At 36.3% G+C, this 23,365-nt stretch overlaps 1 protein-coding gene across 1 annotated transcript in view; it reads left to right on the top strand.

Annotated features, from left to right (window-relative positions):
* The window catches only part of LOC145571040 (uncharacterized), a 38,385-nt gene extending 17,093 nt beyond the window's left edge, over window positions 1-21,292 (top strand). Inside the window, exon 2 of the mRNA XM_081630140.1 lies at window positions 21,176-21,292. Coding sequence (XP_081486266.1) covers window positions 21,176-21,292 — 117 coding nt within the window. The remainder of the gene's footprint in view (window positions 1-21,175) is intronic.
* Window positions 21,293-23,365: the final 2,073 nt, after the last annotated feature.

Genomic DNA, 23,365 nt, shown 5'->3' with positions numbered 1-23,365 from the left:
TGACAATCCTCTCTTTTTTAGGAGCAATTGTCAACACAACTCTTAAATAACCTAGACAATCCGATTTAGGGAAAATTGTGAAAGCTACGTAACAATCCGTCCTTGGAAATGTTGCCACAATAAAGCGACAATCCGTATCTCGGAAATTTTGCCAAAATCCATTTTTGGGAAAAGTTGTCAATGCTTCGTAACAATCTATAACTCTTGAAAGCAATCCATATTGGAAATTTGCCAATGCTATACGACAATCCTTTTAGGAAAATGTTGCCACAATTGACAATCCGCGTCTTGGACTTTTGCAAAAGAAGAGTCGATCGACAATCCACTTTGGGAAAATTTGCTACTTACTAAAATGAATGACAATCCACGTTGAGGAAATTTTTCCATAGGTAACTATGTGTATGACAATCCAATTTCGGAAAAATTTGCAAGCGATGACAATCCGAACTTGGAAAAAAAATTCCAAACAGAGCAGGAGCACGACAATCCACGCTTGGAAACTTTGCCAGAGATGACAATCCAATCTTGGAAAAATTGTCGTTTAAGAAGAATGCGCGACAACCCATATTTGGAAGTATTGTCGGTTGGGGATGACAATCCAATCTTGGAAAATTTTTTCGTATAAGTTCTTGCTTTTGAAACGATGCCTTGGTGCTTGTAATGAGCCAATGCTTAGGAGCTTAAGCTAAGTGAGACGATCATCGTCAGGCCAATCACTTACTGCGATTGTAATCGAGCCGACTACTAATCATGTCAATTTGCTTATAGGGGCTAAACTGGCGTACCAACGAACCCAATCAATTAATAAGACTGCCATCAGGTCGATCGACAATCAAATATGATTGCAATCAAGCTGACTCTAGTTGATTTGCGAAGTTGTTTGCGTCTTTTTGCTTCAAACCTTTTGTAAAGCTTACCCGTCCGTCTTAGACTTAGTGTACCTGTATTTACATTTTAGACTATAGGACTTTGCTCATGTAATTAGGGTTGACCTAAGGCTTAGTATTGCTTGACTCATTGACTTGACATGACTCAAGGTATAAACTTGACTTAATGATGACTCATTTCGTGTGACTCGTGTGTGCATAGTGTTGACTCATGAAGCCTGATATGTACATGGCTCGAAATGCAGAAAAACAAAAATTTCCGTCATTTTTTGTGGAGGGTACCGACTTTCTCCCGAAAAAGACGCGAAAAAAGAAAGAAGCGAAGTTTTTAAAGGTGCATGTTGAATGAGCTTAATCCGTTAACGTTGTCTCTCACAGTACAAGGATTGTAACGCCTTAGACTATCCTAGTTGACTTGATAATGAAAGTATTTAGGTAACTTAGGCGCAGAGGCTAAGTACTTCATATTTTGTGATGCAATGATGATTAATGTTGATATGACAAGGCATACTTCAGCGTTGTGTTAAGATTTCATGACAAAGGGTTCCTAAGGGAAGTATATTTGGTCATGTATATGTGATGTGTGTTATAGTGACACTAAAGTTAGGTCGCAAGGGCTAAGTGTATGGAAAAATATATTGAAAAGAGTCAAATGGTGGTGACTCTTAGGCTGGGTAGACTAATAATGTAAGGATCAAGCCCCCAAGTCTAGCTCTAAATGAATAGGGATGAGCATTGGAGATCCTTTGATATAATTAAGGTGTGAGTGTGTGAATGTGAATATGAATGCATGTTTATTACGGTCGCACCCCTTTGTGAGGTTGCCTACGTATCCGTTAAAAATCAAGCCGAACGTAGCTCTAGCCGAACCTCGCACGAGTGTATGTATACCTCAAAGTGGTATTTTAAGGGTTGTAACGTGGTTAGGCTAAAGGTTTGAAGAAGAAGGGGATAAAGGCTCAAGACCCTAGATAAGCCCCCAAGGTGTGCAACCTTGCTTTTGAATATTTGTATTGTTATGCTTGAGGTTTCTCACTTTTGAGCTCTTTTTTTTTTTTTTTTTTTTGCTCTCTTTTTTTGCTTTAGCATTTTTTTTATTTTGAATCTTTTCTATAAGTGTGGACAATCCCGATCATGCGGTCTATCACTCACTTGACATTCATGTTTCTCAGGCACGGTACCGAGCACTCGATAAGTGACGCAGTCTGAGACGTTTTCATATCAAAGACGTGTTCATGTCAAAGACATTGGAACACTTGCCCTTTTGTACACTTTTATTTTGATTCTTTTGAAATTTTTATAAAATCACTCAAGCTTTTATTCTTTGAAAATTGCATAAATCGCACACCATCCCATCCCAAGGTTAGGTAGATGTGGGTCGAAAAAAGAAAGACCTATCGTTAGGTGAGGCTCAAAGTGGTTTATCAAGAAAGGATTATATATATTTGAAAGGGTCAAGATGATATGATGGGCTACAAGAGGTTCCTCAAATCATTAGTATACCTTGTGCTTAGTTCGACATTTTTTTTAGAATGTAATGCAATGATCATATGCAAGGAAATAAATGCTCATTTTATTAAAAAGAGAAAAAGAAAAAACCTACAAAGTAAATCTAAGGAAAATAAAAAATTTCTATGCTAGATTTATTGGGGAAAGAAAGAATGAAAAAAAAGAAATAGAAAAAGAGGTCATGAAATCTTGTCGTTGAAGCCTCCTGTAATCCCCCGTATTTTTAAATATTTTATAAAAGAAATATTATTTTATTTATAATATTTATTTGTATTTTTCCGGAATTTAATTTCAAAAGTTTCAAATTATTAATTTGGGTCGAAAACTATTTTGGTACAAATTATTTTATGCACTTTCATTCTACAATTTAATTATGTCCAAACAAACAAAGCTTAGTCCATTGTTATTCACTTAATTGGCCCATTAATTTCATGAGGCCCAATCTTTCTACTTACTCCACTACTCTCCCTCCTATAAATATCCCATACATCCCTAAAATTTTTCCCCACACAAAAAGGTTAGTAAATTCTCTTCTCTTTATTTTATTTCTTTATTTTTCCTTTATTTTTCTTTTTCCTTTATATTTTTTTCTTTTTCCTTTTTCTTCCTTTTCTTTTTCTTTCTTTCTTTTTCATTTTTGCGTGAGTTTTCACTCATTTCTTAGCTTGCTCGGACTGCCGCCCCTTATGCCGCCAGTCACCTGCAACCCGCCGGACTCCGACGCCGCCGCCCCTGACCACTGGCGCACCACCAGCAACGCGGCCCACGTGGCTGCTTGCTTGCTCTTCTCTCTCTTTCCTTTGTTTTCCTTTTGTTTTTGTTCAATGTTTATTAAATTGTTTTGGGTTTTATTTTATTTTTTGAAATTAATTTAATTAGTATGAAAAACTATATTTTGGTGATTGAAAGTTATAATTTCATATTTAGAATTGTTGTTAATTTTTCAGATTTTATGAATTATAAAACCTAGGGTTTTAATTTATTTAAATTGAGATTCTAGGGTTCTTATGATCAAAGTAATTTGGGGCTTTTGTGTACTTAGTGTTTTAATTGATGATTGAGTATAAAGGTGATGTGTTGATGAAGTTTTAAAGGGTTTTTAATTAATCTAAAGTGCTGAAAATAGTTTCTAAGTACTACTTTTGATGTTTTATAAAGAGGGTTTAATCACCCATTAAAAAGTGAAATATTTAAGGGTTTTTAAATACTTTTCAGATTTTTAGTAAGTTTTAAACTTGCTGTAATTTCAAGTATAAGGGTGTATTTTAAGGTTTTTATGAAGGAAACCTAAATAACTATATATAAGCTTTTAATTTTTAATTAAAGGGAAGGTTTTAAAGTGTTGTTTGATTTGGATTTTGAAGGTTTTAAAGTAAGTTAGTATTGTTGTAAATTTAATTGATTGGGTATTGATTAAGATGTTATTGTTTGGTTTAGGAGAGGAGTTTATTGAAGGTGATTTCTAGATAGTAAAGTGGCATACCAATTCGTTTATTCAAGGTACGTCTGAGTTATGAAACCTTGCTTTAGAAGCATGTTTAGAACGTAACGAAAACCTAGTATCATGTATAGAGAAGACTGGGAATGATTGTTTGGTTATACATTGTGATTTCTGTATGATGTGCACTATTCAACTTTATAAATATTATTTATGCATTAACTTTGCAAGATGCGCTTAAAGGCAAAGGTATGTGAATATGTGTAATGATTTATTTATTACTCATTCATGATTATTGAAATAGGATGAGTAAAGGAAGAATTCAAGTCTTATAAGACGAGTTTAGGGTTTTGGGGTGCCTTATGCACTCAAGGTGTTTATACACCGAGGTAGTTAAAGAAATAAATAATAAATGTTGCTTGTCACTAATAAATCAAGAATTCAAATTGGAAAGTTGTTTTACTTGATTAATTTGGTATTGGATTGATTGTATTGTTTGCATATGAGTTAATGTGTCTATTTTATATAGTATTTTACCCCCGTCCCTTGGTCATAATTAATAGTGTTTTTGGCTCTTTAGAGCCACTTTTATTACTAATTGGTGTTTTCTAGTGTTTTCGTAGTTTAGGTTGAGTTTTGTAGGAAATTGTACTTTTGGAGCATTTTCCCGGGTTTTCATGGATCAACTACGGAGATTGGAGGAGCACGACCATCTTTGAAGCCCAAGGCCGGTTAGAGTCATCAAGCCGGTGATTAAGGGCTCGGTAATCGGGATACTGAGGTATTTGGACCGAATGATCAAGACCCTAAGTGGATATCCGGATTGGGCCGAAGAAATAAGCCCAATCGAAGTTCCAAGCCTCGAGGTTAAGAAAGGGCCCGATCGGGCGCGTGTTTTTTAGGGGATCTGATTAGTTTTCAATTAGGATTTGTTTTAGGGAGGTTTAAGTACGATTTTTGTACGTAATTTTAAGGACCTTCTTTGACTCTTTCTTAATTCTTTCTTAGATTTTCTCTCTCTACTTAGCTTTTAGATTAGTTTCTCTCTCATATAATTTGTTCTTAACTCTATTCTTAATTCCATATTTCTTTAGTAACGATTTCCCTTCTCTTAATCTTAGTTATTTATTTTATTCCTTTGATCATGTCTTGTTTTATTACTTTGATTTGTTTAGATTTAATTATGTGTGAGTAGTTCTATTTCTAGGGTTTATGGGGATCCATAAATAATATGAGGGGGTAATTTATTGTTGTTATTGTCAATGCTAGATTAATTTCCAATTGATTGATTTAATGCTCTGTGACTAGATTTGCGCATATCTTTTATGCATGAGTTTAACAATAATGATTCGAGATTCGAAAGATGAGAATTAATGTTTAGGTCTAGTTTCAATCGGCAGGTTAATTTATAAATGGTTAAGTCGAGATTCGAGAGATGAGATTTAATACCGGTAAATTAATTTTGTGATTGTAATACGTAGCGAAAGCCCTTTATGATCTGATTAATGTATGCATTGATGATTTATTATTATGTTTTACCCTGGAATATTATTTATTGGTGAACCTATACCCTAGGCCTTTTATTCGTCGTTTTCTCCTTATTCTTAGTCTTCGTAGTTTAGTTTTATATCCAAATTTACATATTGGTTACTTGATAATTTAGATTATATTAATTAATTAGGAATAAAAAGACTCGTTTCCCTGTGGATTCGACCCTACTTCCATATCTATTATTAGTTAGTGGTTTTAGGAATTACTTTTGATTAGGTGATACGTCTTGAGCCTGTCAAAATTTGGCGCCGTTGCCGGGGAAACGATTTTATTTTTATTTCTGATTATTTTTGTCGTCTAGGTTATTTCTTTTTGTCTCAGAGAACGTTAGTTCTTTGAGGCAATTCTCATATTTGCTTTTAGTTTTTCTTGTTTATGCCCAGGTGTTCCAGATCAGGTTACATCCCATTCGATCCTGAGATCGAACGATCCTTCCATAGACAGAAGAATCTTTACAAGCAAATTCTAGCGGATTCTGGTGATAATAATAATCACCGAGATCCTCCAACTGATTCTAGCAATTCAGAGGTATCATCAGATCCAGAATCAGAGATGACGGCTCCAAAGAAGCTTAATGATTACTCACAACCAAAGCTTATAGATTTTCCACACCTTACTCCCACTCCGGCTCTTGATGGGGTACAGTTTGAGATTAAACCCCAATTTATAACGATGATAGAAAGGAAGCAATTTAGTGGAGCTAAGGGTGATGACCAAAATCTTCATATTGCAGACTATTGTCAGTACTGTAGTACCATCAAGCAAGCTGGGGTCACACAAGACCAAATCAGGGAGATTCTCTTTCCTTTTTCTTTAATTGGAAAAGCAAAACTATGATTTAATGGTTTAAATAGAACTGCACTTGGTATAACTGACTGGGAAACTCTTGTTTTGAATTTTTATAACAAGTATTATCCTGCAGATAGAACAGCCGTAAGAAGCCGATGAAACTTTATATGAGGCTTGGGAGAGGTTCAAGGACCTAAAAAGAGAATTCCCCCACCATAATTTGGCACAATGGAAGTTAATCCAAGCCTTTTACAATGGCATTGGAAATTCATCTAGAATAATCTTAGATTCTGCAGCTAGTGGGAGGTTTATGAATCTTAATGTTGATGATGCAGGTCAAGTTATCGAAGATATGGCGATACATAATTCCCAATATGGGAATCCTAGAGGCTTTGCTAACAAGGGGAAGCATAGTGTCGACTCTGTATCCTTTTTGCAAGCTCAATTAACATCTATCTGCCAAAAATTAGATAATCTAAGCACTGCTAATATAGCTAATGTTTCTGCAATTAATAATAATGCTAATGAGGCTTTATGTGAAAATTGTGGAATTTTAGGTCATTGGGAACAAGATTGCAGGAGTTCCGTAGAGCAAGTGAATGCCTTTCAAGCTTATAGGCAGAATAACCCATACTCCAACACCTACAATCCTGGGTACCGGAATCATCTGTACCTTTCCTACCGGAGTACTAATGTTCAAAATCCACCACCACCAGAAGAACCACAAGCGCCACAACAACAACAGCAGAAATATTACCACCCCAATGCTGGCCAGAAGAACCAACCACAACAACCCTCCTCATCTTCCGACCCTTATTTGGTAGAAATTAGAGAGATGCTGGTAAACATGCAGAAGCACATGGAGAGTAGAGATGCCCAAATTGATTCAATTCTAGCACACAATAAAATTGTAGATAATCAAATTGCGCAACTTTCCGCTACTCTACAAGCCCGCCAACCGGGAGCTCTGCCAGCGCAGCCGACCAGGCCTACGGATCAAGCCTATGCAATTACTCTAAGGAGTGGTTCGAACTATAAATGGCCCCCGATGCCCAGAAATGATGAACCTGTTTTAATAAATAACGCTAATCTCGATTCCGTTAAACCTGACAATGAAGCTAATAGCCTTGAAGGGCTAAAGCCTAGTACTAATACATCTAATTCTACATTGCAGGGTACGACTCCAGGGAAGGTGTCCACTCCAGATAAGAGCAATAATGCTCCAAAGCCGGTTATCAAACTTCCATTCCCCAATCGTCACTTGAAAACAAATTTGGACAAGCAGTTTGGTAAGTTTCTGGAGATGGTAAAAGATTTGAAGGTAACAGTTCCCTTCACTGAATTAATCACACAGATTCCTGCATATGCAAAATTTATGAAGGAAATATTGACAAGGAAAAGGTCTATTAGTGAGGTAGAGACAGTAGCTTTCACTACAGAGTGTAGTGTCGTACTTCAAAATAAATCTCCACCTAAATTAAAAGATCCGGGTAGTTTTTCTATCCCTTGTCATATTGGCAATCTAATGATTGAAAATGCATTGTGTGATTTGGGTGCTAGCGTTAGTGTTATGCCATTATCCGTGTGTTCCAAGTTAAATATGGGTAAATTAAAAGCTACTAATATTACTCTACAAATGGCTGACCGTTCTTTTAAATACCCCCTAGGTATTTTGGAGGACGTTCCTGTTAGAGTAGGTAAATTTTATATACCTGTTGATTTTGTTGTTCTTGATATGGCTGAGGATATGCAAACCCCAATTATTTTGGGTAGACCATTCCTTAACACTGCAGGAGCAATTATAGATGTGCGATGCGGTAAATTAACACTATCAGTAGGGGACGAAAAAATTATTTTTAATCTCAATAATACCCCTAAATGCCCCATGACAGAGGAGAAGTGATTTAGTGTTAATGTGGTTCATAATTATTCTAACAAGCCCCAAGCTCTTGTAAAAGATCCCTTGGAGGCGGTATCTTGTGTTGCATCCTTTACAGATGAGATAGACAAATGGCAGAAGGAAGTTGATGCAATAGAAAGAGCCCTCTACACTGTCGGTCTTGGTTTTGAGGATGAAAAGGTGGAATCAATCGAGCAAGTTGTGGAAAATGAGCATGCGGTGAGTGTTCCGTCAGATCGAGTTGCAAGTGCTGATTGCAATGAAAATTTGAAGCAACCCCCGATCGAAGAGGGATCTTTAGTGCTGAACTTTGAAGATCCCCTAATCCAAGTCAAGGAGGATCCACCAGACGAGGTGAATTGGCGTCCCACAGGGTATGTCAGGAAGCCGCGTTGTAGCCTAAACATCGCTCGACTGGGTGAGAAACCACCCGACCAAGCGTTAGGTCAAGGGTCCTAGTTCTTGTACTTGGTAAGAAGGTCATGCGGTACCTAGATAAACCAGCGCTTTGCGGGAGGCAACCCGTATTTCTTGCTTTCTAGACTAGTTTTTCTTTTATTTTTCTTTATCTTTCTTTTTTTTTTTTTAGAGAGGAGAGGAGAGTGCAATTTTACCTTTTGCTAGGGTTTTTGTACAGGTATATATTTGACAAGTACGGAGACTTAAGAAAAGAAGTTGAAAATAAAGAAGAGATCCGATTTGGGCACGGACCCGATCGGGCGAGCCTCGCCCGATCGGGCGCGCAAGTAAAGAAAATTTCAGCTTTATTTTCGCCCGATCGGGCGCGCAAGTGAGGTTGGAAATCAATCTATTTTCGCCCGATCGGGCGAAATTTTTAAAAAATCGAGTAAGGAGAAAAGATATGTCGGGCGAGCAAAGGGCGAAAATTCCCTTTGCATTCGCGCCCGATCGGGCGAAGCTTGCCCGATCGGGCACGCACTTAAACTTTCAGAACAAACTATTTTTTCCCGATTGGGCGCGCCACTTTTGGCCAACCAATTACCTGCTTTTCTTCCTCTTCTTTTCTCACTTTCTCCTTATTTCATTTCTTCTTCATCACTTTATCTCTCTAAAACCCCCATTTTCATACCTTCAAACTCTACTCCTTTTCAAGATCTTCTCTAATTCTTCTATTCAAACTCAAAATTTTTTACATATTCTTAATCCTCTCATCTTTCCCTTCGATTTACACTAAATTTCTACCACTTTCTCTCACATTTTTCCAAAACCCTAAGAGAGAGAAAGCTTCAAATTCCACCATTTCTCATAAAAATGGCCTCCAAAAGATCTAGAACCGTAAGGGGTGAAATCTCAAGGCAACAACTACCACCATTGGTTGACCCGGAGCTGCAAATTCCGGGATGGAGCGAGGTGGTGATAACCTCACAAGAACAACGACAAAGGATGCTCAACCTCATCTCGAGGCAGGTAATTCCTACACGTTTTGTTCATCATTCTACGCTTTCTAGATTAGGAATCGATAAACCGATAGAAAAATTGTTTAAGGGTATTGGAATGAGTGGTTTATTTCAATTGCATTATGATACTTATGGCTATTTAACTTTGAAATTTATTTCTAGTTTTAATGTGATAAAATCTAATGCTTTGATTACTCATGTTCAATTCCGTTTGCTTAATAATGATGTGAGATTGACTTTAAAAGAGTTTGGTAAATTACTTGAGTTGAAATCGGATAGACCTATTGAACCATCCCAAGACAACATTGTCGTTGTCTATCAATCCCTCACGGGGGATGCCAACTAAGCCTCCAACATGCCAAGGGCACTTGGATACAACATCCCGTGCCAAAAATTTGGCAACGGTTTGTTGGCCTCACTATCTTTGGGAGGCATGAACCCGCCAATGTAAGGAGGGATGAACTAGAGTTGTTAGGGTCTTACATGATCCCTAGGAGTGACAAGCTAAACATACCTCATAGGATAGCCCAACACTTTCAACGGGCGGCCAACGCGGCCGAGAGTGGTAGGTCTAGGGCCCCTATTTATTTTGGCAGTTTAGTCACCCACATAGTGGTCAAGCACCTTAACTTTGTTCCTAACGACTTTAGGAAGGTAGTAGGCCCGACTCTTATGGACTTACCCTACTTAGGTAGCCTCAACTAGATCAATGTCATAGGGGGTGAAACTTGGTGGGTAATCCAAAGGGAGTCGGGTAGAAGGGACAATGCCTTTACGTTGCCTTACCCCATTTTGACTAAGTTTGAGAAGGGTCAACCTTCTTACACCTTTGTTTTAGGTAACCAAGGTGAGGCTCAAGCGGCTCACCAAGCACCACCTTCACCACAACCTCAATTTCACCCTCAACCACCACCCCATCCCTACACTTATGACATCCCCACTTCTTCCACGAACTATAACATAAACCCAAACGCCCCTTATGACTTCTCGGCTTTTAGGAGCCAACTAGATAGGATTGATATGGGGCAAGGGAGAGTGGAGAGTATGGTGCGAAACTTAGATACGAGAGTAGGGTCTCTAGAAAGGAGGGTGGGGCATGTGGAGAGAAACCTTGGGAGGGGTTTATACCCCATGTATGATGACTACGCACGTCGGGGGGCTATTCCCCCTGACTCACTTGTTCCCGATTGGTTTCAATATCCTCAAGGAGGATATTCGGACCCAAGTGCCTTTGGTACCTATGTGGACTACTCTTTGGTCCACGGTTATGGGACTGATGCTCCTTTTGGTGGGCTTGGGGGGAATGTAGACCCTAACTATTTTGCAGGTGGTTCGGGTTACGGAGGTGGTGGTTCGATCCATGGAGGAGCTGGTTCTAGCCATGGGGGAGGCTATTCGAGGATGAATGAAGATGAGGAGTAGTTACTCTAGCTACATTCCCAAGTCAATGAGGGCATTGCTTGATTTGGCTTGGGGGGATGATCTTATTTTTGGTAACTCTCTTCCTTTTCTCTATTTATTTGCTTTCTAGTGTAGTTTTTTATTGCTTTCCTTTATGAAAAAATACAAAAAAAATTGAAAAATAAAAACAAAATTCCAAAAAAACGTTCCAATGAATTATAAATCATGCTTCCCTGTGCCCCATACTTGAGAAAATTGTTTTAATTCTTGGTTATTGATGATAAGCATTGTGGATTAGTTGATCATGATTTAAAGTTTGATTGCTTAGATACCTTAACATGCGTTAATTTTGCCTAACTGCTTGTGAATATAGTGCTTGACTAGTTGATTTGGTTAGTAATGTGTGATAGTTCCTGGTATGTCAATGAATTTGAGTATTGGTTTGCAACTATAAGTAGTATTTATATGATTCATTATTATGCACATTGTGGAGGATGAAGGCGTTCATTCTTTTAGGTAGCCTCCAGATGATTGTAGATACATTTGTTCCCTTCTTGCTACCCATGTTGTTGCCTTGACTTTTGTTGTTTATTTAGCCATATTACAAGCCGATTTGCCCCATTGGTTACTAGTCCCAAGCTTGGCTTGGGGGAGATATTAGTGAGTGAGGTGAGGGAGTTTGTAGTGTGCGTATTATTTGCACAATTTGGGTGGATTTTGAAAAGTTATTTTGTTTTGATAATATTCATTTTTGATGAGTTTTAAAATTATATCTTCTTGAAAAAAAAAATAAAGTATGATGTTATGAATAAAAAAAGAGAAGTTCAAATAAATAAAAAAAAAAGAAAAAAAATAAGTGAACTTCAATAAAAAAAAAAAAGCAAAAAAGAAAAAAAAATTGTTTAATGTTCAAATGTTCTAGTTGGAGGTTGATCAAAAGGGAAGAAAAATTGAGCTTCAATGAAAAATTCAAGTTTGAAAAATAAAGTTTGTTTATTCACTCCACTTCTTTATTATTATATCTTATGAGTGAAATTGTAAGAGTTGGGATTGTTTATATTGTTTGAAGTTGTTTTTGGTGGATTTTTGTTAGAGTTGAGTTATGTAGGAGATGTTGATCATTATTTATTTTGATCATGGGTTTTACTAGGATTTTCTCCCTTAAGCATAGCTTTTCTCTCACTTGTTCCCAAATGATTCCTACCCTTTACCCTAGCCTTACATTACAAGCTTTAAAGACCTTCCGACCTTTGTGCATAGAGTTGTATGAATGTGAAAGTGTTTTTTTATCAATGTAAAGAACGATTTGACATATTTCGAGTCGACTATTAGGTTGAGCGTACATTGTTTTTATACACACGAGAGTGTGAGTTGGGAGGGCATCTTTTACTCGCCACATAAATGAGAGTTGAGTGTGTGAGCACTAGTCTTGAATTCTATATGCTCTTGTGGTTTGCTCTATTTGACAATTGTTGGGAGGAAGGGTAATTGGATGGATTTGATTGATTGACTTTGAAGCATGTTTATTCGATTTACCTTGAATTGTTTGTGCTCGACTTTTACTTTTTGGGGTGAAGCATATTTATTTATTCATTGATGAGATCTTTTCTTAGGGACAAGCAAAGGTTTGGCTTGGGGGAGTTTGATGTGTCTATTTTATATAGTATTTTACCCCCGTTCCTTGGTCATAATTAGTAGTGTTTTTGGCTCATTAGAGCCACTTTTATTATCAATTGGTGTTTTCAAGTGTTTTCGTAGTTTTGGTTGAGTTTTATAGGAAATTGCACTTTTGAAGAATTTTCCCGGGTTTCCATGGATCAACTACGGAGATTGGAGGAGCACGACCATCTTTGAAGCCCAAGGCCGGTTAGAGTCATCAAGCCGGTGATTAAGGACTCGGTAATCGGGATACCGAGGTATTTGGATCGAATGATCAAGACCCTAAGTGGATATCCGGATTGGGCCGAATAAATAAGGCCAATCGAAGTTCCAAGCCTCGAGGTTAAGCAAGGGCCCGATCGGGCAAGATTAGCTCGATCAAGCGTGGCGCGCGAAAGTTGTGCCGGTGCGTGGCCAAAGGCGCGCCCGATCGGGTGAGCTGCTAGCTCGATCGGGCACGACTGTTTACAAGAGTACGCAGAGAAAAAGGCGGGCCCGATCGGGCGGCCCTTCGCCCGATCGGGCGCGTGTTTTTTAGGGGATCTGATTAGTTTTCAATTAGGATTTGTTTTAGGGAGGTTTAACTACGATTTTTGTACGTAATTTTAAGGACCTTCTTTGACTCTTTCTTAATTCTTTCTTATATTTTCTCTCTCTACTTATCTTTTAGATTAGTTTCTCTCTCATATACTTTGTTCTTAACTCTATTCTTAATTCCAGATTTCTTTGGTAACGATTTCTCTTCTCTTAATCTTAGTTATTTATTTTATTCCTTTGATCATGTCTTGTTTTATTACTTTGATTTGTTTAAATTTAATTATGTGTGAGTAGTTTTATTACTAGGGTTTATAGGGATCCATAAATAATATGAAGGGGTAATTTGTTGTTGTTAATTGTCAATGCTAGATTAATTTTAATTCTTATTGATTGATTTAATGCTCTGTGACTAGATTTGCGCAGATCTTTTATGCATGAGTTTAACAATATTGATTCGAGATTTGAAAGATGAGAATTAATGTTTAGGTCTAGTTTCAATAGGCAGGTTAATTTATAAATGCTTAAGTCGAGATTCGAGAGATGAGATTTAATACCGGTAAATTAATTGTGTGATTGTAATATGTAGCGAAAGCCCTTTATGATCTGATTAATGTATGCATTGGTGATTGATTATTATGTTTTACCCTGGAATATTATTTATTGGTGAACCTATACCTTAGGCCTTTTATTCATTGTTTTCTCCTTATTCTTAATATTCGTAGTTTAGTTCTATATCCAAATTTACATATTGGTTACTTGATAATTTAGATTATATTAATTAATTAGGAATAAAAAGACTCGTTTCCCTGTGGATTCGACCCTACTTCCCTATCTATTATTAGTTAGTGGTTTTAGGAATTACTTTTTATTAGGTGATACGACTTGAGCCTGTCATGAGTCATCACCAAGTCTAAACCTGTAAATCACGTAAAGTGCAAGATGGATGAGAAATAAAACTCTAGATTGGTGCACTTCTAGAGTAATGACAATCAGGGGTTGGGGTACACGGGGTATTAGCCGTGTAATTTTCTCGAGGCCGTCTGATCTACGAGTCTCTTATTTCAAATATTTTTCAAAACTAGGATTTAGGTGAGATCTCATACTAACTACGGTCACGGAGTCGTGCCCGTGGTCATTGGATGTTTATTAATGTTTCCGATTGGAGGCATGGGGTTTTCTTTATTGATGTGCCAAATGGAGCATGGGTTGGACAACCTTGTCTATTGCTTAATCCAAAGAAATAAATAAAATGAGTTTGCTACTATTAACTAGTGTAGTCTTAATAAAATTAATAATTGATTCGTGTGTTGAGTCTATAATTTAATGATGCATGATGATTGATTATTAGTAACATGTTAGGGATTTCTTATCATGTTTCGCAGCTTGTATGTACTCAGCTTTGCTTATTGCGTGCTTTGTGTGTCTTTCTTTGGTCATGGCCTTCGCCTTTCAATGACCCTGTAATGATCCAATCTTTACACTTGTAATATTGGGGAGCAGACTCATCACAGATGTTTACATAGTTTGGACTTGCATCAAGGTGGTGGGATTTTGAGTGGAGAGTTGGTTATTGTTTGCAGTATATTTCTTTTTATAAGTTTGAAGTTATATAAATTCTGATTCTATTTATTTAAAATCTGATTCTATTTATTTACTACTTTTGTTGGGCTTTGAATAAGGGCCTTAATGGTTCCAACTTGTATCACTTAATTTGGTTTTGGTTATTGGTTTTGAAACTTATTTATATAACTGATTTTTCCGCCGCTATTTTCTGATAAAGCCTTAAAGTTTAAACACGTGGCGGTAGCATGCCAGTAATTCTCTTGAATATTGTTCAGGGTCCTCACAGGTTTAAAGAGAGAATTATTGGGGTGTTACACCTGCCTCATGTCTTATGCTAATCATCACCCGGTCTTCTTGGAATTGCTAGTTAGAGGCAATGGGATCTTGTTTGCTTCTATGAGATCTTGAATGAGATTTTGAAATCTGTAGCATTCATCGGTGGTATAACCATTTCCTTGATGGTACTTGAAATAAGAATTGGGATCCCATCTTGAAGATCATTTTTCTGGCGTTGGATCATCGGTAGGGCCAATAGGTTTGATTAATCCTCGATCATAGAGACGATCGAAAGCAACATCATAGGTCATTCCAATGGGTGTGAACTCTCTTTTGGGTTTCTTTTTAGATCCTTGATTATCCATGTCTAAGACACCGTTATGGTCAAAGGTATTAACAATGTTACTAGACTAGATGTTTTCGAAAAAAGAAGAATTTTCGTTCTTCTTTCCTTTCCAGCCACTGTGGTTACTATTGTTAGCAGCTTTTTGCTTTGTGAGGTCATCTTTGATTTCAATACCGATGTCATAGACGACCTTGAAAGTATTCAAATTATGTTGATATTTCAAATTCTTCAAATATTTCTCTTGGAGATTCTTGATAAACATCCTTACAAATTCTTTTTCAATAGGGACCTCAATCATCTTAGCAGAGGTTTCCCTCCACTTATTAAATAAAGGAGTAAAGCCTCCATTCTCTTTTGTCTTAGCATCTCAAGTTGTTTATAGTTAGTTTCGACTTGAATATTACATTTATATCTATCAATGAAAGCGTTTACAATAGCATCCCAAGTAGAGGTTTTCTCTTTATCAGGAGAAAAGAACCATTGTTGACAAACAGTTTCAAGTGATAAAGAAAACAATGTATGAAAAATTTTCTTATCTATCCCCTTAATATTTATTATTGTCTCAAACACTCTTAAGTGAAAGTAAGGATTATCTGTAGCCTTGAACTTAGGGATGTCACTAGCATTGAACTTCTGCGGAAGAAGTTCCTTGTCCACTAAGACCCCTTGTGAGCTAATGCCCTGGAACCTATAATCGTTGGATATTTTGCTCAAGCTTTCTTGCATGATCTCCATTTGTTGTTGCCTTACAGGTTCATTGACTTGAAGAGCTATACTCTTCATTAATTCAGTTAGGTTGGCCACATCCCTCTTGAGTTCATTAACTTCTTCTTGAGACGCTATTATCTTCTTAGCCTTTCTTTTCCGACTAATTGGGTTGTCAAAAAGTGAGACTTGAACAAAGGTATTGTCCTTAATTAATCGTCTTTCTCTCCTTAACCAAGTGCTGTGTAAAGGAAATTGGGGATATTTACTGTTAATTATTTGACTCAAACTCTATTAAACATTCAATAGATGGAAGGAGGTTGGAAGAATGAATATTGTGATATGGAGAAAACATGTAGAGAATGGAAAGATGATGTATATGGGGATATATAGAAGAATTAGGAATAGAATGTACCCCTAACTCAAATGACGGAAAGGATGACTCATGCATGAACATAAGACATGGTCATGGTGACATATTCACAAAGTGTGTGCTAAACTAGTGATTGTGAGTGACATACTTTGACTCTTTTGTGAGACCATGGTATTATGTTCCAAGACTCGATTAAGGACTGAATATAATTACTGCCATTAATAAACTGATTAAACCATATTAGCAAATCGATTAAGCTGACACATCGTGAAGACCTGAGCAAAAATACAAACTATCGTCAAAGGACAGTACCGTCGCCAGTTGATGTGTCTATTTTATATAGTATTTTACCCCCGTCCCTTGGTAATAATTAGTAGTGTTTTTGGCTCTTTAGAGCCACTTTTATTACTAATTGGTGTTTTCTAGTGTTTTCGTAGTTTTGGTTGACTTTTGCAGGGATTTACACTTTTGGAGTATTTTCCCGAGGTATTTTGGAGCAATCACAAGCATTGGAGAAGCACGACCAGATTTTATAGCCTAGGGCCGGTTACAGCCATCGAACCGGTGATTAAGGGCTCGATATGTGTGATACCGGGGTATTTGGACCGAGTATTCAAGACCCGAAGAAGAAACCCAGATTGGCCCAAAGAATTGGAGCTCAATGGTAGTCCAATTAGTGGCCCAAGAGAGCCGCCCGGCCAAAGAGGCTGGCGCTCGGAGGCGTGCCTGGCCGGGCGGGAGAAGCGAAGGTCGGCGCCCGGTGACGCGCCCAGCCGGGCGCGAGATTCAAACTGAAGAGCAAAAAGGCGCGCCCAATCTGGCGGTGCCTCGCCCGATCGGGCGCGTGTTATTATTAGGAGTTAATTTCGTCATTTAAGTTTGTTTTAGTTTAGGATTTGTACGGAGTATAAATACTCCTCCGTAATACGATTTTAGGATCTATCTCTCTCTCTCTCTCTTTACTCTTTCTTTACTCTCTTAATTGTTTTCTTAGATTTTCTTTTTCTTAAACCTTTGTTCTTAACCTACTCTTAATTCCAGATTTATTTTGGTAACGATTTCTCTTCTCTTAATCTTAGTTGTTTATTTTATTCCTTTAATCATGTCTTTCTTTATTGCTTTGATTAGTCTAGTTTCTATTATGTGTGAGTAGTTTTCTTTCTAGGGTTTATGGGGATCCATAAATAATATGAAGGGGTAATTTATTGTTGTTAATTATCAATGCTAGATTAATTTCCTATTGATTGATTTAATGCTCTGTGACTAGATTAGGCCTGATCTTTTATGCATGAGTTTGACAATATTGATTCGAGATTCGACAGATGAGAATTGATGTTTAGGTCTAGTTTCAATAGGCAGGTTAATTTATAAATGGTTAGGTCGAGATTCGAAAGATGAGATTTAATACCGGTAAATTAATTGTGTGATTATAATATGTAGCGAAAGCCCTTTATAATCTGATTGATGTATGCATTGATGAATGATTACTATATTCTACCCTGGAATATTATTTATCGGTGAACCTATGCCCTAGATCCTTTTATATATTATTTTCTCCCTATTCTTGATCTTCGTAGTTTAGTATATTATTCAATTATAAATATTGGTTACCTCATAATCTAGATTATATTAGTTAATTAGGAATAGAAAGATCTGTTTCTCTGTGGATTCGACCCTACTTCCCTATCTACATTAGTTAGAGGATTTAGGAATTACTTTTGATTTGGGGATACGACTTTACCCTGTCACCAGTCGCTGGCAGCCAACGCCAGACGATGGGATCGTTGCCTGGCGCCAGACACTAGCGTGTGGCGCAGCAGTCCAGATCTTTGCGCCGTTATGGAACATCGATCTGGGACTGTTTCCAATATTTTGGTCTAAAAGGATTAGCCTAAAAGTCGTACTAAGTCCAGTTTGATCAATTTATTAAACTTTTATTATTTATTAATTAACTAATTAATTAAATTAGCAAAGTCCTTTTAGTCATTATTTGTATTTATTTAACTCATACACAAGTGAAACAAATGGTTAGGAAAAAGCACATAGATTATGCACAACAAATGATGCACAAGTAGTCATATAGTCACGATATGATGCAATGAGTTTGCAACCTAACCATGGCTCTAGTTCTCTAAAGTTTGGGATATGGGTTAGTAAAAAAAAAGGGTCCATGGTTATGAGTCCGGATGCACTGCGCAGAAGCCTTACCTTTGGAAGGGTTGGCGCGTGTTGATGGGACCCCGCGAGTTAAACTCGTTTCCATGGTTTGGTGAATTCAACATTCTCGGATGTACCCTTTGTTGCCAGAACTGTTCAATTGGGTATATGGAGCATGAATTCCTAGAGGGTTATGGCTATATGTAGAACACATATGGGTTTCAAAAAATAAGTGAAAACTCAATAAGGAAGTAAAACCGGGCAAACAGTACTAGAAAACTAATCGAAACAAGAAGGTAGATTTTTGGCTCGGTAGTGGAAGAATTTGGCGCGAGAAAATAACGTCGTCGCCAGACGCTGGCACCGTCGCCAGACGACAAGCTTGTCGCCTGGCGACGACGCCAACGTCAGGTGCCGACGCTGTTTTCTCAGATCTAATTCCTACATGCCTCAGCAGCTTTCTATTCTTGAATTTTCCAGTTTTTTTCGTAGCATTATTTCGATTCTAGTTGTGAAAGATATTTTCCTAGATTCCCACGTGTGAAAAATCCTATGTTTTTTACTCATTACGGACGGTCTTTCCAATGAGAACCTTTTTATGCTTATGCCAATAATGTCAATCAAAATTACGCACATGAAATATTTAGAACTTTTCGAGTCTCATCCACTCATTTTAAATCATTGCCAAAATAAATTTTAGGAATACAATAGAAATCCTCCACAGTGGAGTCGCCAAAAAACTGTAGGGAATATTTCAAGTCATCCCACACTTGAGCCCCACTGTGATCATACACTTAAGAATGGTGGCGTCCAAAGCGAAGGAAGCTAAAGCAAAAGAGTCGCCAACAAGTTTTAGGAAATTGTAAACCGTTCACAGGGTGAAGGTTACACCCCTTAACGATCCAGGAGATCGTTAACTCCAATAGGTCTGTAACCATGATTGGAAGTTCGAGGATGAAGGTACAAATCCAACCTAAAAGAGATTGAACTTGCCCTAAAAATAGGCCTCTACTTTATTCTTCTCGCATTCATGTGTGCTTTGTGACTAACATACAATCAATAGGATTAACCCTAAACCTGTTTACTCTATGTTGGTTGAATATTAATGCACAAAAAAATCTATTATTGGCGATCACTTGAATTATAATCATATTAACCCTAAACAAGATTATTAATTATCTTATTAAGCGTGATTACAAGTACAAATTCCCTTTAAACATTCATAAAAGGTGTGATCAAGCAACATAATAATAATAATAATAATAATAATAATAATAATAATAATAATGTTAAAGCATAATATTAATAGCAAGATCCTAGGCATGATATTAACAAGATTAATAACAAACCCTAGCATGTTACTAAACAATAAAAATAAAAGCTTTAGCCCTAACATGATACTAACGTGATATAAGGAAACACATAGGAAGCATTCTTTGAATCATACTTGATATTAGGAATTACCCTAAACATGATACTAGGAAGCAATAAAACATCCTAACATGATACTAGGAATCAATAAAACAATCTAAGCATGATTTCTATATCAAAAAATCAATAAAACAATTGAAGTACTTACTTTCATGCCTCGTATCTCTTTCTAATAACAAAAAAAACACGTTAGTAACTTCAAGGAAAATAATAAATCAAACAATTAAATTAAATAATCGAAGAAGAGATTAGGGACCAAACCCTCAGAAAGTATCAACATTTCACGTCTAGGGCGAAGGCAACTTCGAACTTGGATAGGTGTTTCTAAAGCTAATGTATGAGGAGTTTTGAGAGAGGGAAGGTTTAGAAAAAGAAAAGAAAGAGAGAAAGCTTCTAGCTTTTAGAGAGAAGGAGAAGATGTAGATTGTGAATGTAGATGATTTGAAAACAGGGAGATACGACCTCTATTTATAAGAAAAATAGCACGGGATCGAAGAAAATCATATTGGGAATAAAACTCCTCCCGTCGCAAACGACAGGAGCCAGCGCCAAACGACGAGCTCGTTGCCAGGAAACGAAGGCCAACGTCAGGCGACGAAGGTCAACGCCTGGCGACGACTCCGTCATCTCGCACAGGTCCAGAAGTCAACGCGCTTTTCTACGCGTAATTACCTTCAACACCGGTTGCAGGTAATTATGCTTCCGAGCAGTTTTCGAAATCAGATTTAATAATTTTTAATCTAAATAAAATATTCTTTTAAAATAATAGGCTTTCCTCTAGATTATCGGGCCTAATCTAATTTAATACATAACTTCTCATAAGTCATCCGAATTGGGCCTATAATATATCATTGGGAAGCTCTTTTTGAGCCCAATCCAACTACATTATTATTGGACCTTTATTATGGACCAAACCAAATTGGACTGGCTATTTTTCATAAATAGGAGTGAGAAAAGAAATATTTGTTAGAAAACAGAAAGAGAAATATTTTAATAAAAACATCCTCATCATTAGACTTTCCACACTTTCACCTCATTCGATAATCAAATGACGCGAAAGGTGTTCATCACCGAGTTTGGTTTTGGGGAGACACATTTGGGTTTCTACAGTCTTTAAAACAGACCGCCTATCATGACGGGGTCTATTTATCAAACAGACCCCTGAGATAGAGACCCATTAAAAGGTGGTTTCTTAGGCATATTTGAACGACTCTCTTTGAGAATTTTTGTTGTAGTGTCGCCTGTATTCAATGGCTTTAGACATGTTTTTTGATTTACATGTTGCTGTTGAAGATGTTGGCAACGAAGATGAGGAAGACGTCTTTGAATATGATCTTAATACTGCTTACTAGTGATTTAAAATGGCATGAAAAATTAATTTGGCACTACCAAACACCACCAACTAACAAATCATACTTGGAAATTAAGAAAAAAAATGAACACAAAGGGTTTAATATGCACAAAGGGTTTAATACGAATACCTTGGTATGAAAATGGCGAGTTCTTTGGTTTTTTTAGGGGGCTTTGCATCGCAGGTCCTATGTAAATACCGATCTACAACTCGATTATCAATATCGTCATTGGAAATCATTGAATTTAGGAGAGAGAACAAACAAAAACTTGGGTTCTTCAAGAATTTATGAGAGAGAAGAAGGGAAAATGAAAAGATCGAGAGAAAGAGGGGACATAAAATTTAATGCCAAAAGAGAGAGGAAGATTGTAGAAATTTGGGAAAAAAATGGCACAAGAATATGAGGAAATTATAGGGGTAAAATTGAAGGAAAGAGGAAAAGGATAAAAAAAAGAGAGGGTATTTTGGTAAACTAAAATATTAATGCTATTTGAAAAAAGCAAATGGGACTGTCGTTTTGGGACTGAAAATTTCTCATAAGGGACTATTATTTGGGGATAGAGTGAGTAATATATTAAAAAACATTGTTAACATAATACATGATACCTACTAACAAACAGTCAATCACAATTACTATAATACATGAATATGATAACCTATCATCAAACGAATCAACATAATATGATACTGTAATAACACATTATTCAAGACTAAAGGATATTATCCATTATTATTCTTATGTTATATATTAGTGTAAAAAGTTAGGGTGTACAATTATCAAGAGTTTAAATCATGACATGCATTTTGTAGAATTGAAAACGTAAATTCGTAACTTTAAAGCTAATATCAAACAAAAATCATATTTTGACTGATTGTTGTAGCTTATTATCAAATAAAGGTTATATAATAATATATTAACAAACATTGTTAATATAATACCTTATACCTACTAACAAACAGTCAATCACAACTATTATAATACATGAATATGATAACTTATTGTAATACTCCGTATTTTTATGTATTTTTATAAAGTATTTAAGTATTTATAAAATATACATTTATGGGTTCAAGTAATTTAATTAAATATTCTACAAGGCTAAAATATTTTAATTATAAAGTTTTATAAAAGTAAATTATATTTTGGGCCAAATGTTTATTGATTATTTGGGTTCAACTAAAATATCGTATGTAAACTAGTTCTACATACTCTTATTAGAATAACCCATTTCATTTAAATAAGTTCAACCCTTTATTTGAACCATTGTGGGTCAAATGTTTTATAATCCAAGCCCACTTATTTATTGAGCCCAAATTTAAACCCTATTTTCTACTCGATAAAAACCTCTTAAAACACTAAAATTTTCCCACACAAAGAGGCTCAAAAATCAGATTGGGGGTAAGTATTATTTTTTATTTTTTATTTTCTTTCTTTTCCTCTTTTCCTCCTTTTCTTATTTTCCTTTCTTTACTTTTGTTGTTGGAACTTCATGCATGAATTTCCCACGCAAGTCACGCAACCCACCTTGCGATCACCTCACGAAGCCGCCACGTCACCACTGGCGGATCTTTAGCCGTCCACCTAACTCCCGTCGGCGGCAGTCCGGCCAACCACTGTGGAGGTCTTTCCTCCTCTCTCTCCCCCTCCTTGATTTAAATCCTTGTTTTAAATTAAAGTTTATATTAATATATATTTTAGGTATTGATTTTAATTATTGAAAATATGATTAGTATGTCCTATAATTATGTTTTGATGATAAAAGATTGTAAATATTAGATTATAAAGTGTTTTATTTTCAGATTTTTTAAAGTATTAAAAGTTAAAGTTTTTATTATTAAAGTGTTGATTTTAGGGTTCTAACTTACAATTGATTTGGGGGTTTTATATACCCATTTATTATAAGTGGTTATAAAGCTTAAAGATTGTATCTTTATGGAGTTTTGATGAGTTTTAATTAAATTATAATGTTGGATTTCTAATTAAGCACTACTTTTGTGTTTTAATAAAAAGGTGTTGATTACCCATAACTAGAGAAGGTTTTATTTGGTTTTAATATGATTTTTAGATTTATTT

This window comes from Chenopodium album, chromosome 2 (genome assembly GCF_948465745.1).
Source record: "Chenopodium album chromosome 2, dcCheAlbu1.1, whole genome shotgun sequence".
Classification (NCBI taxonomy): Eukaryota; Viridiplantae; Streptophyta; class Magnoliopsida; order Caryophyllales; family Amaranthaceae; genus Chenopodium; species Chenopodium album.
The sequence above is the reverse complement of the archived record's forward strand: the minus strand, read 5'-3'. Positions and strand labels throughout refer to the sequence as shown.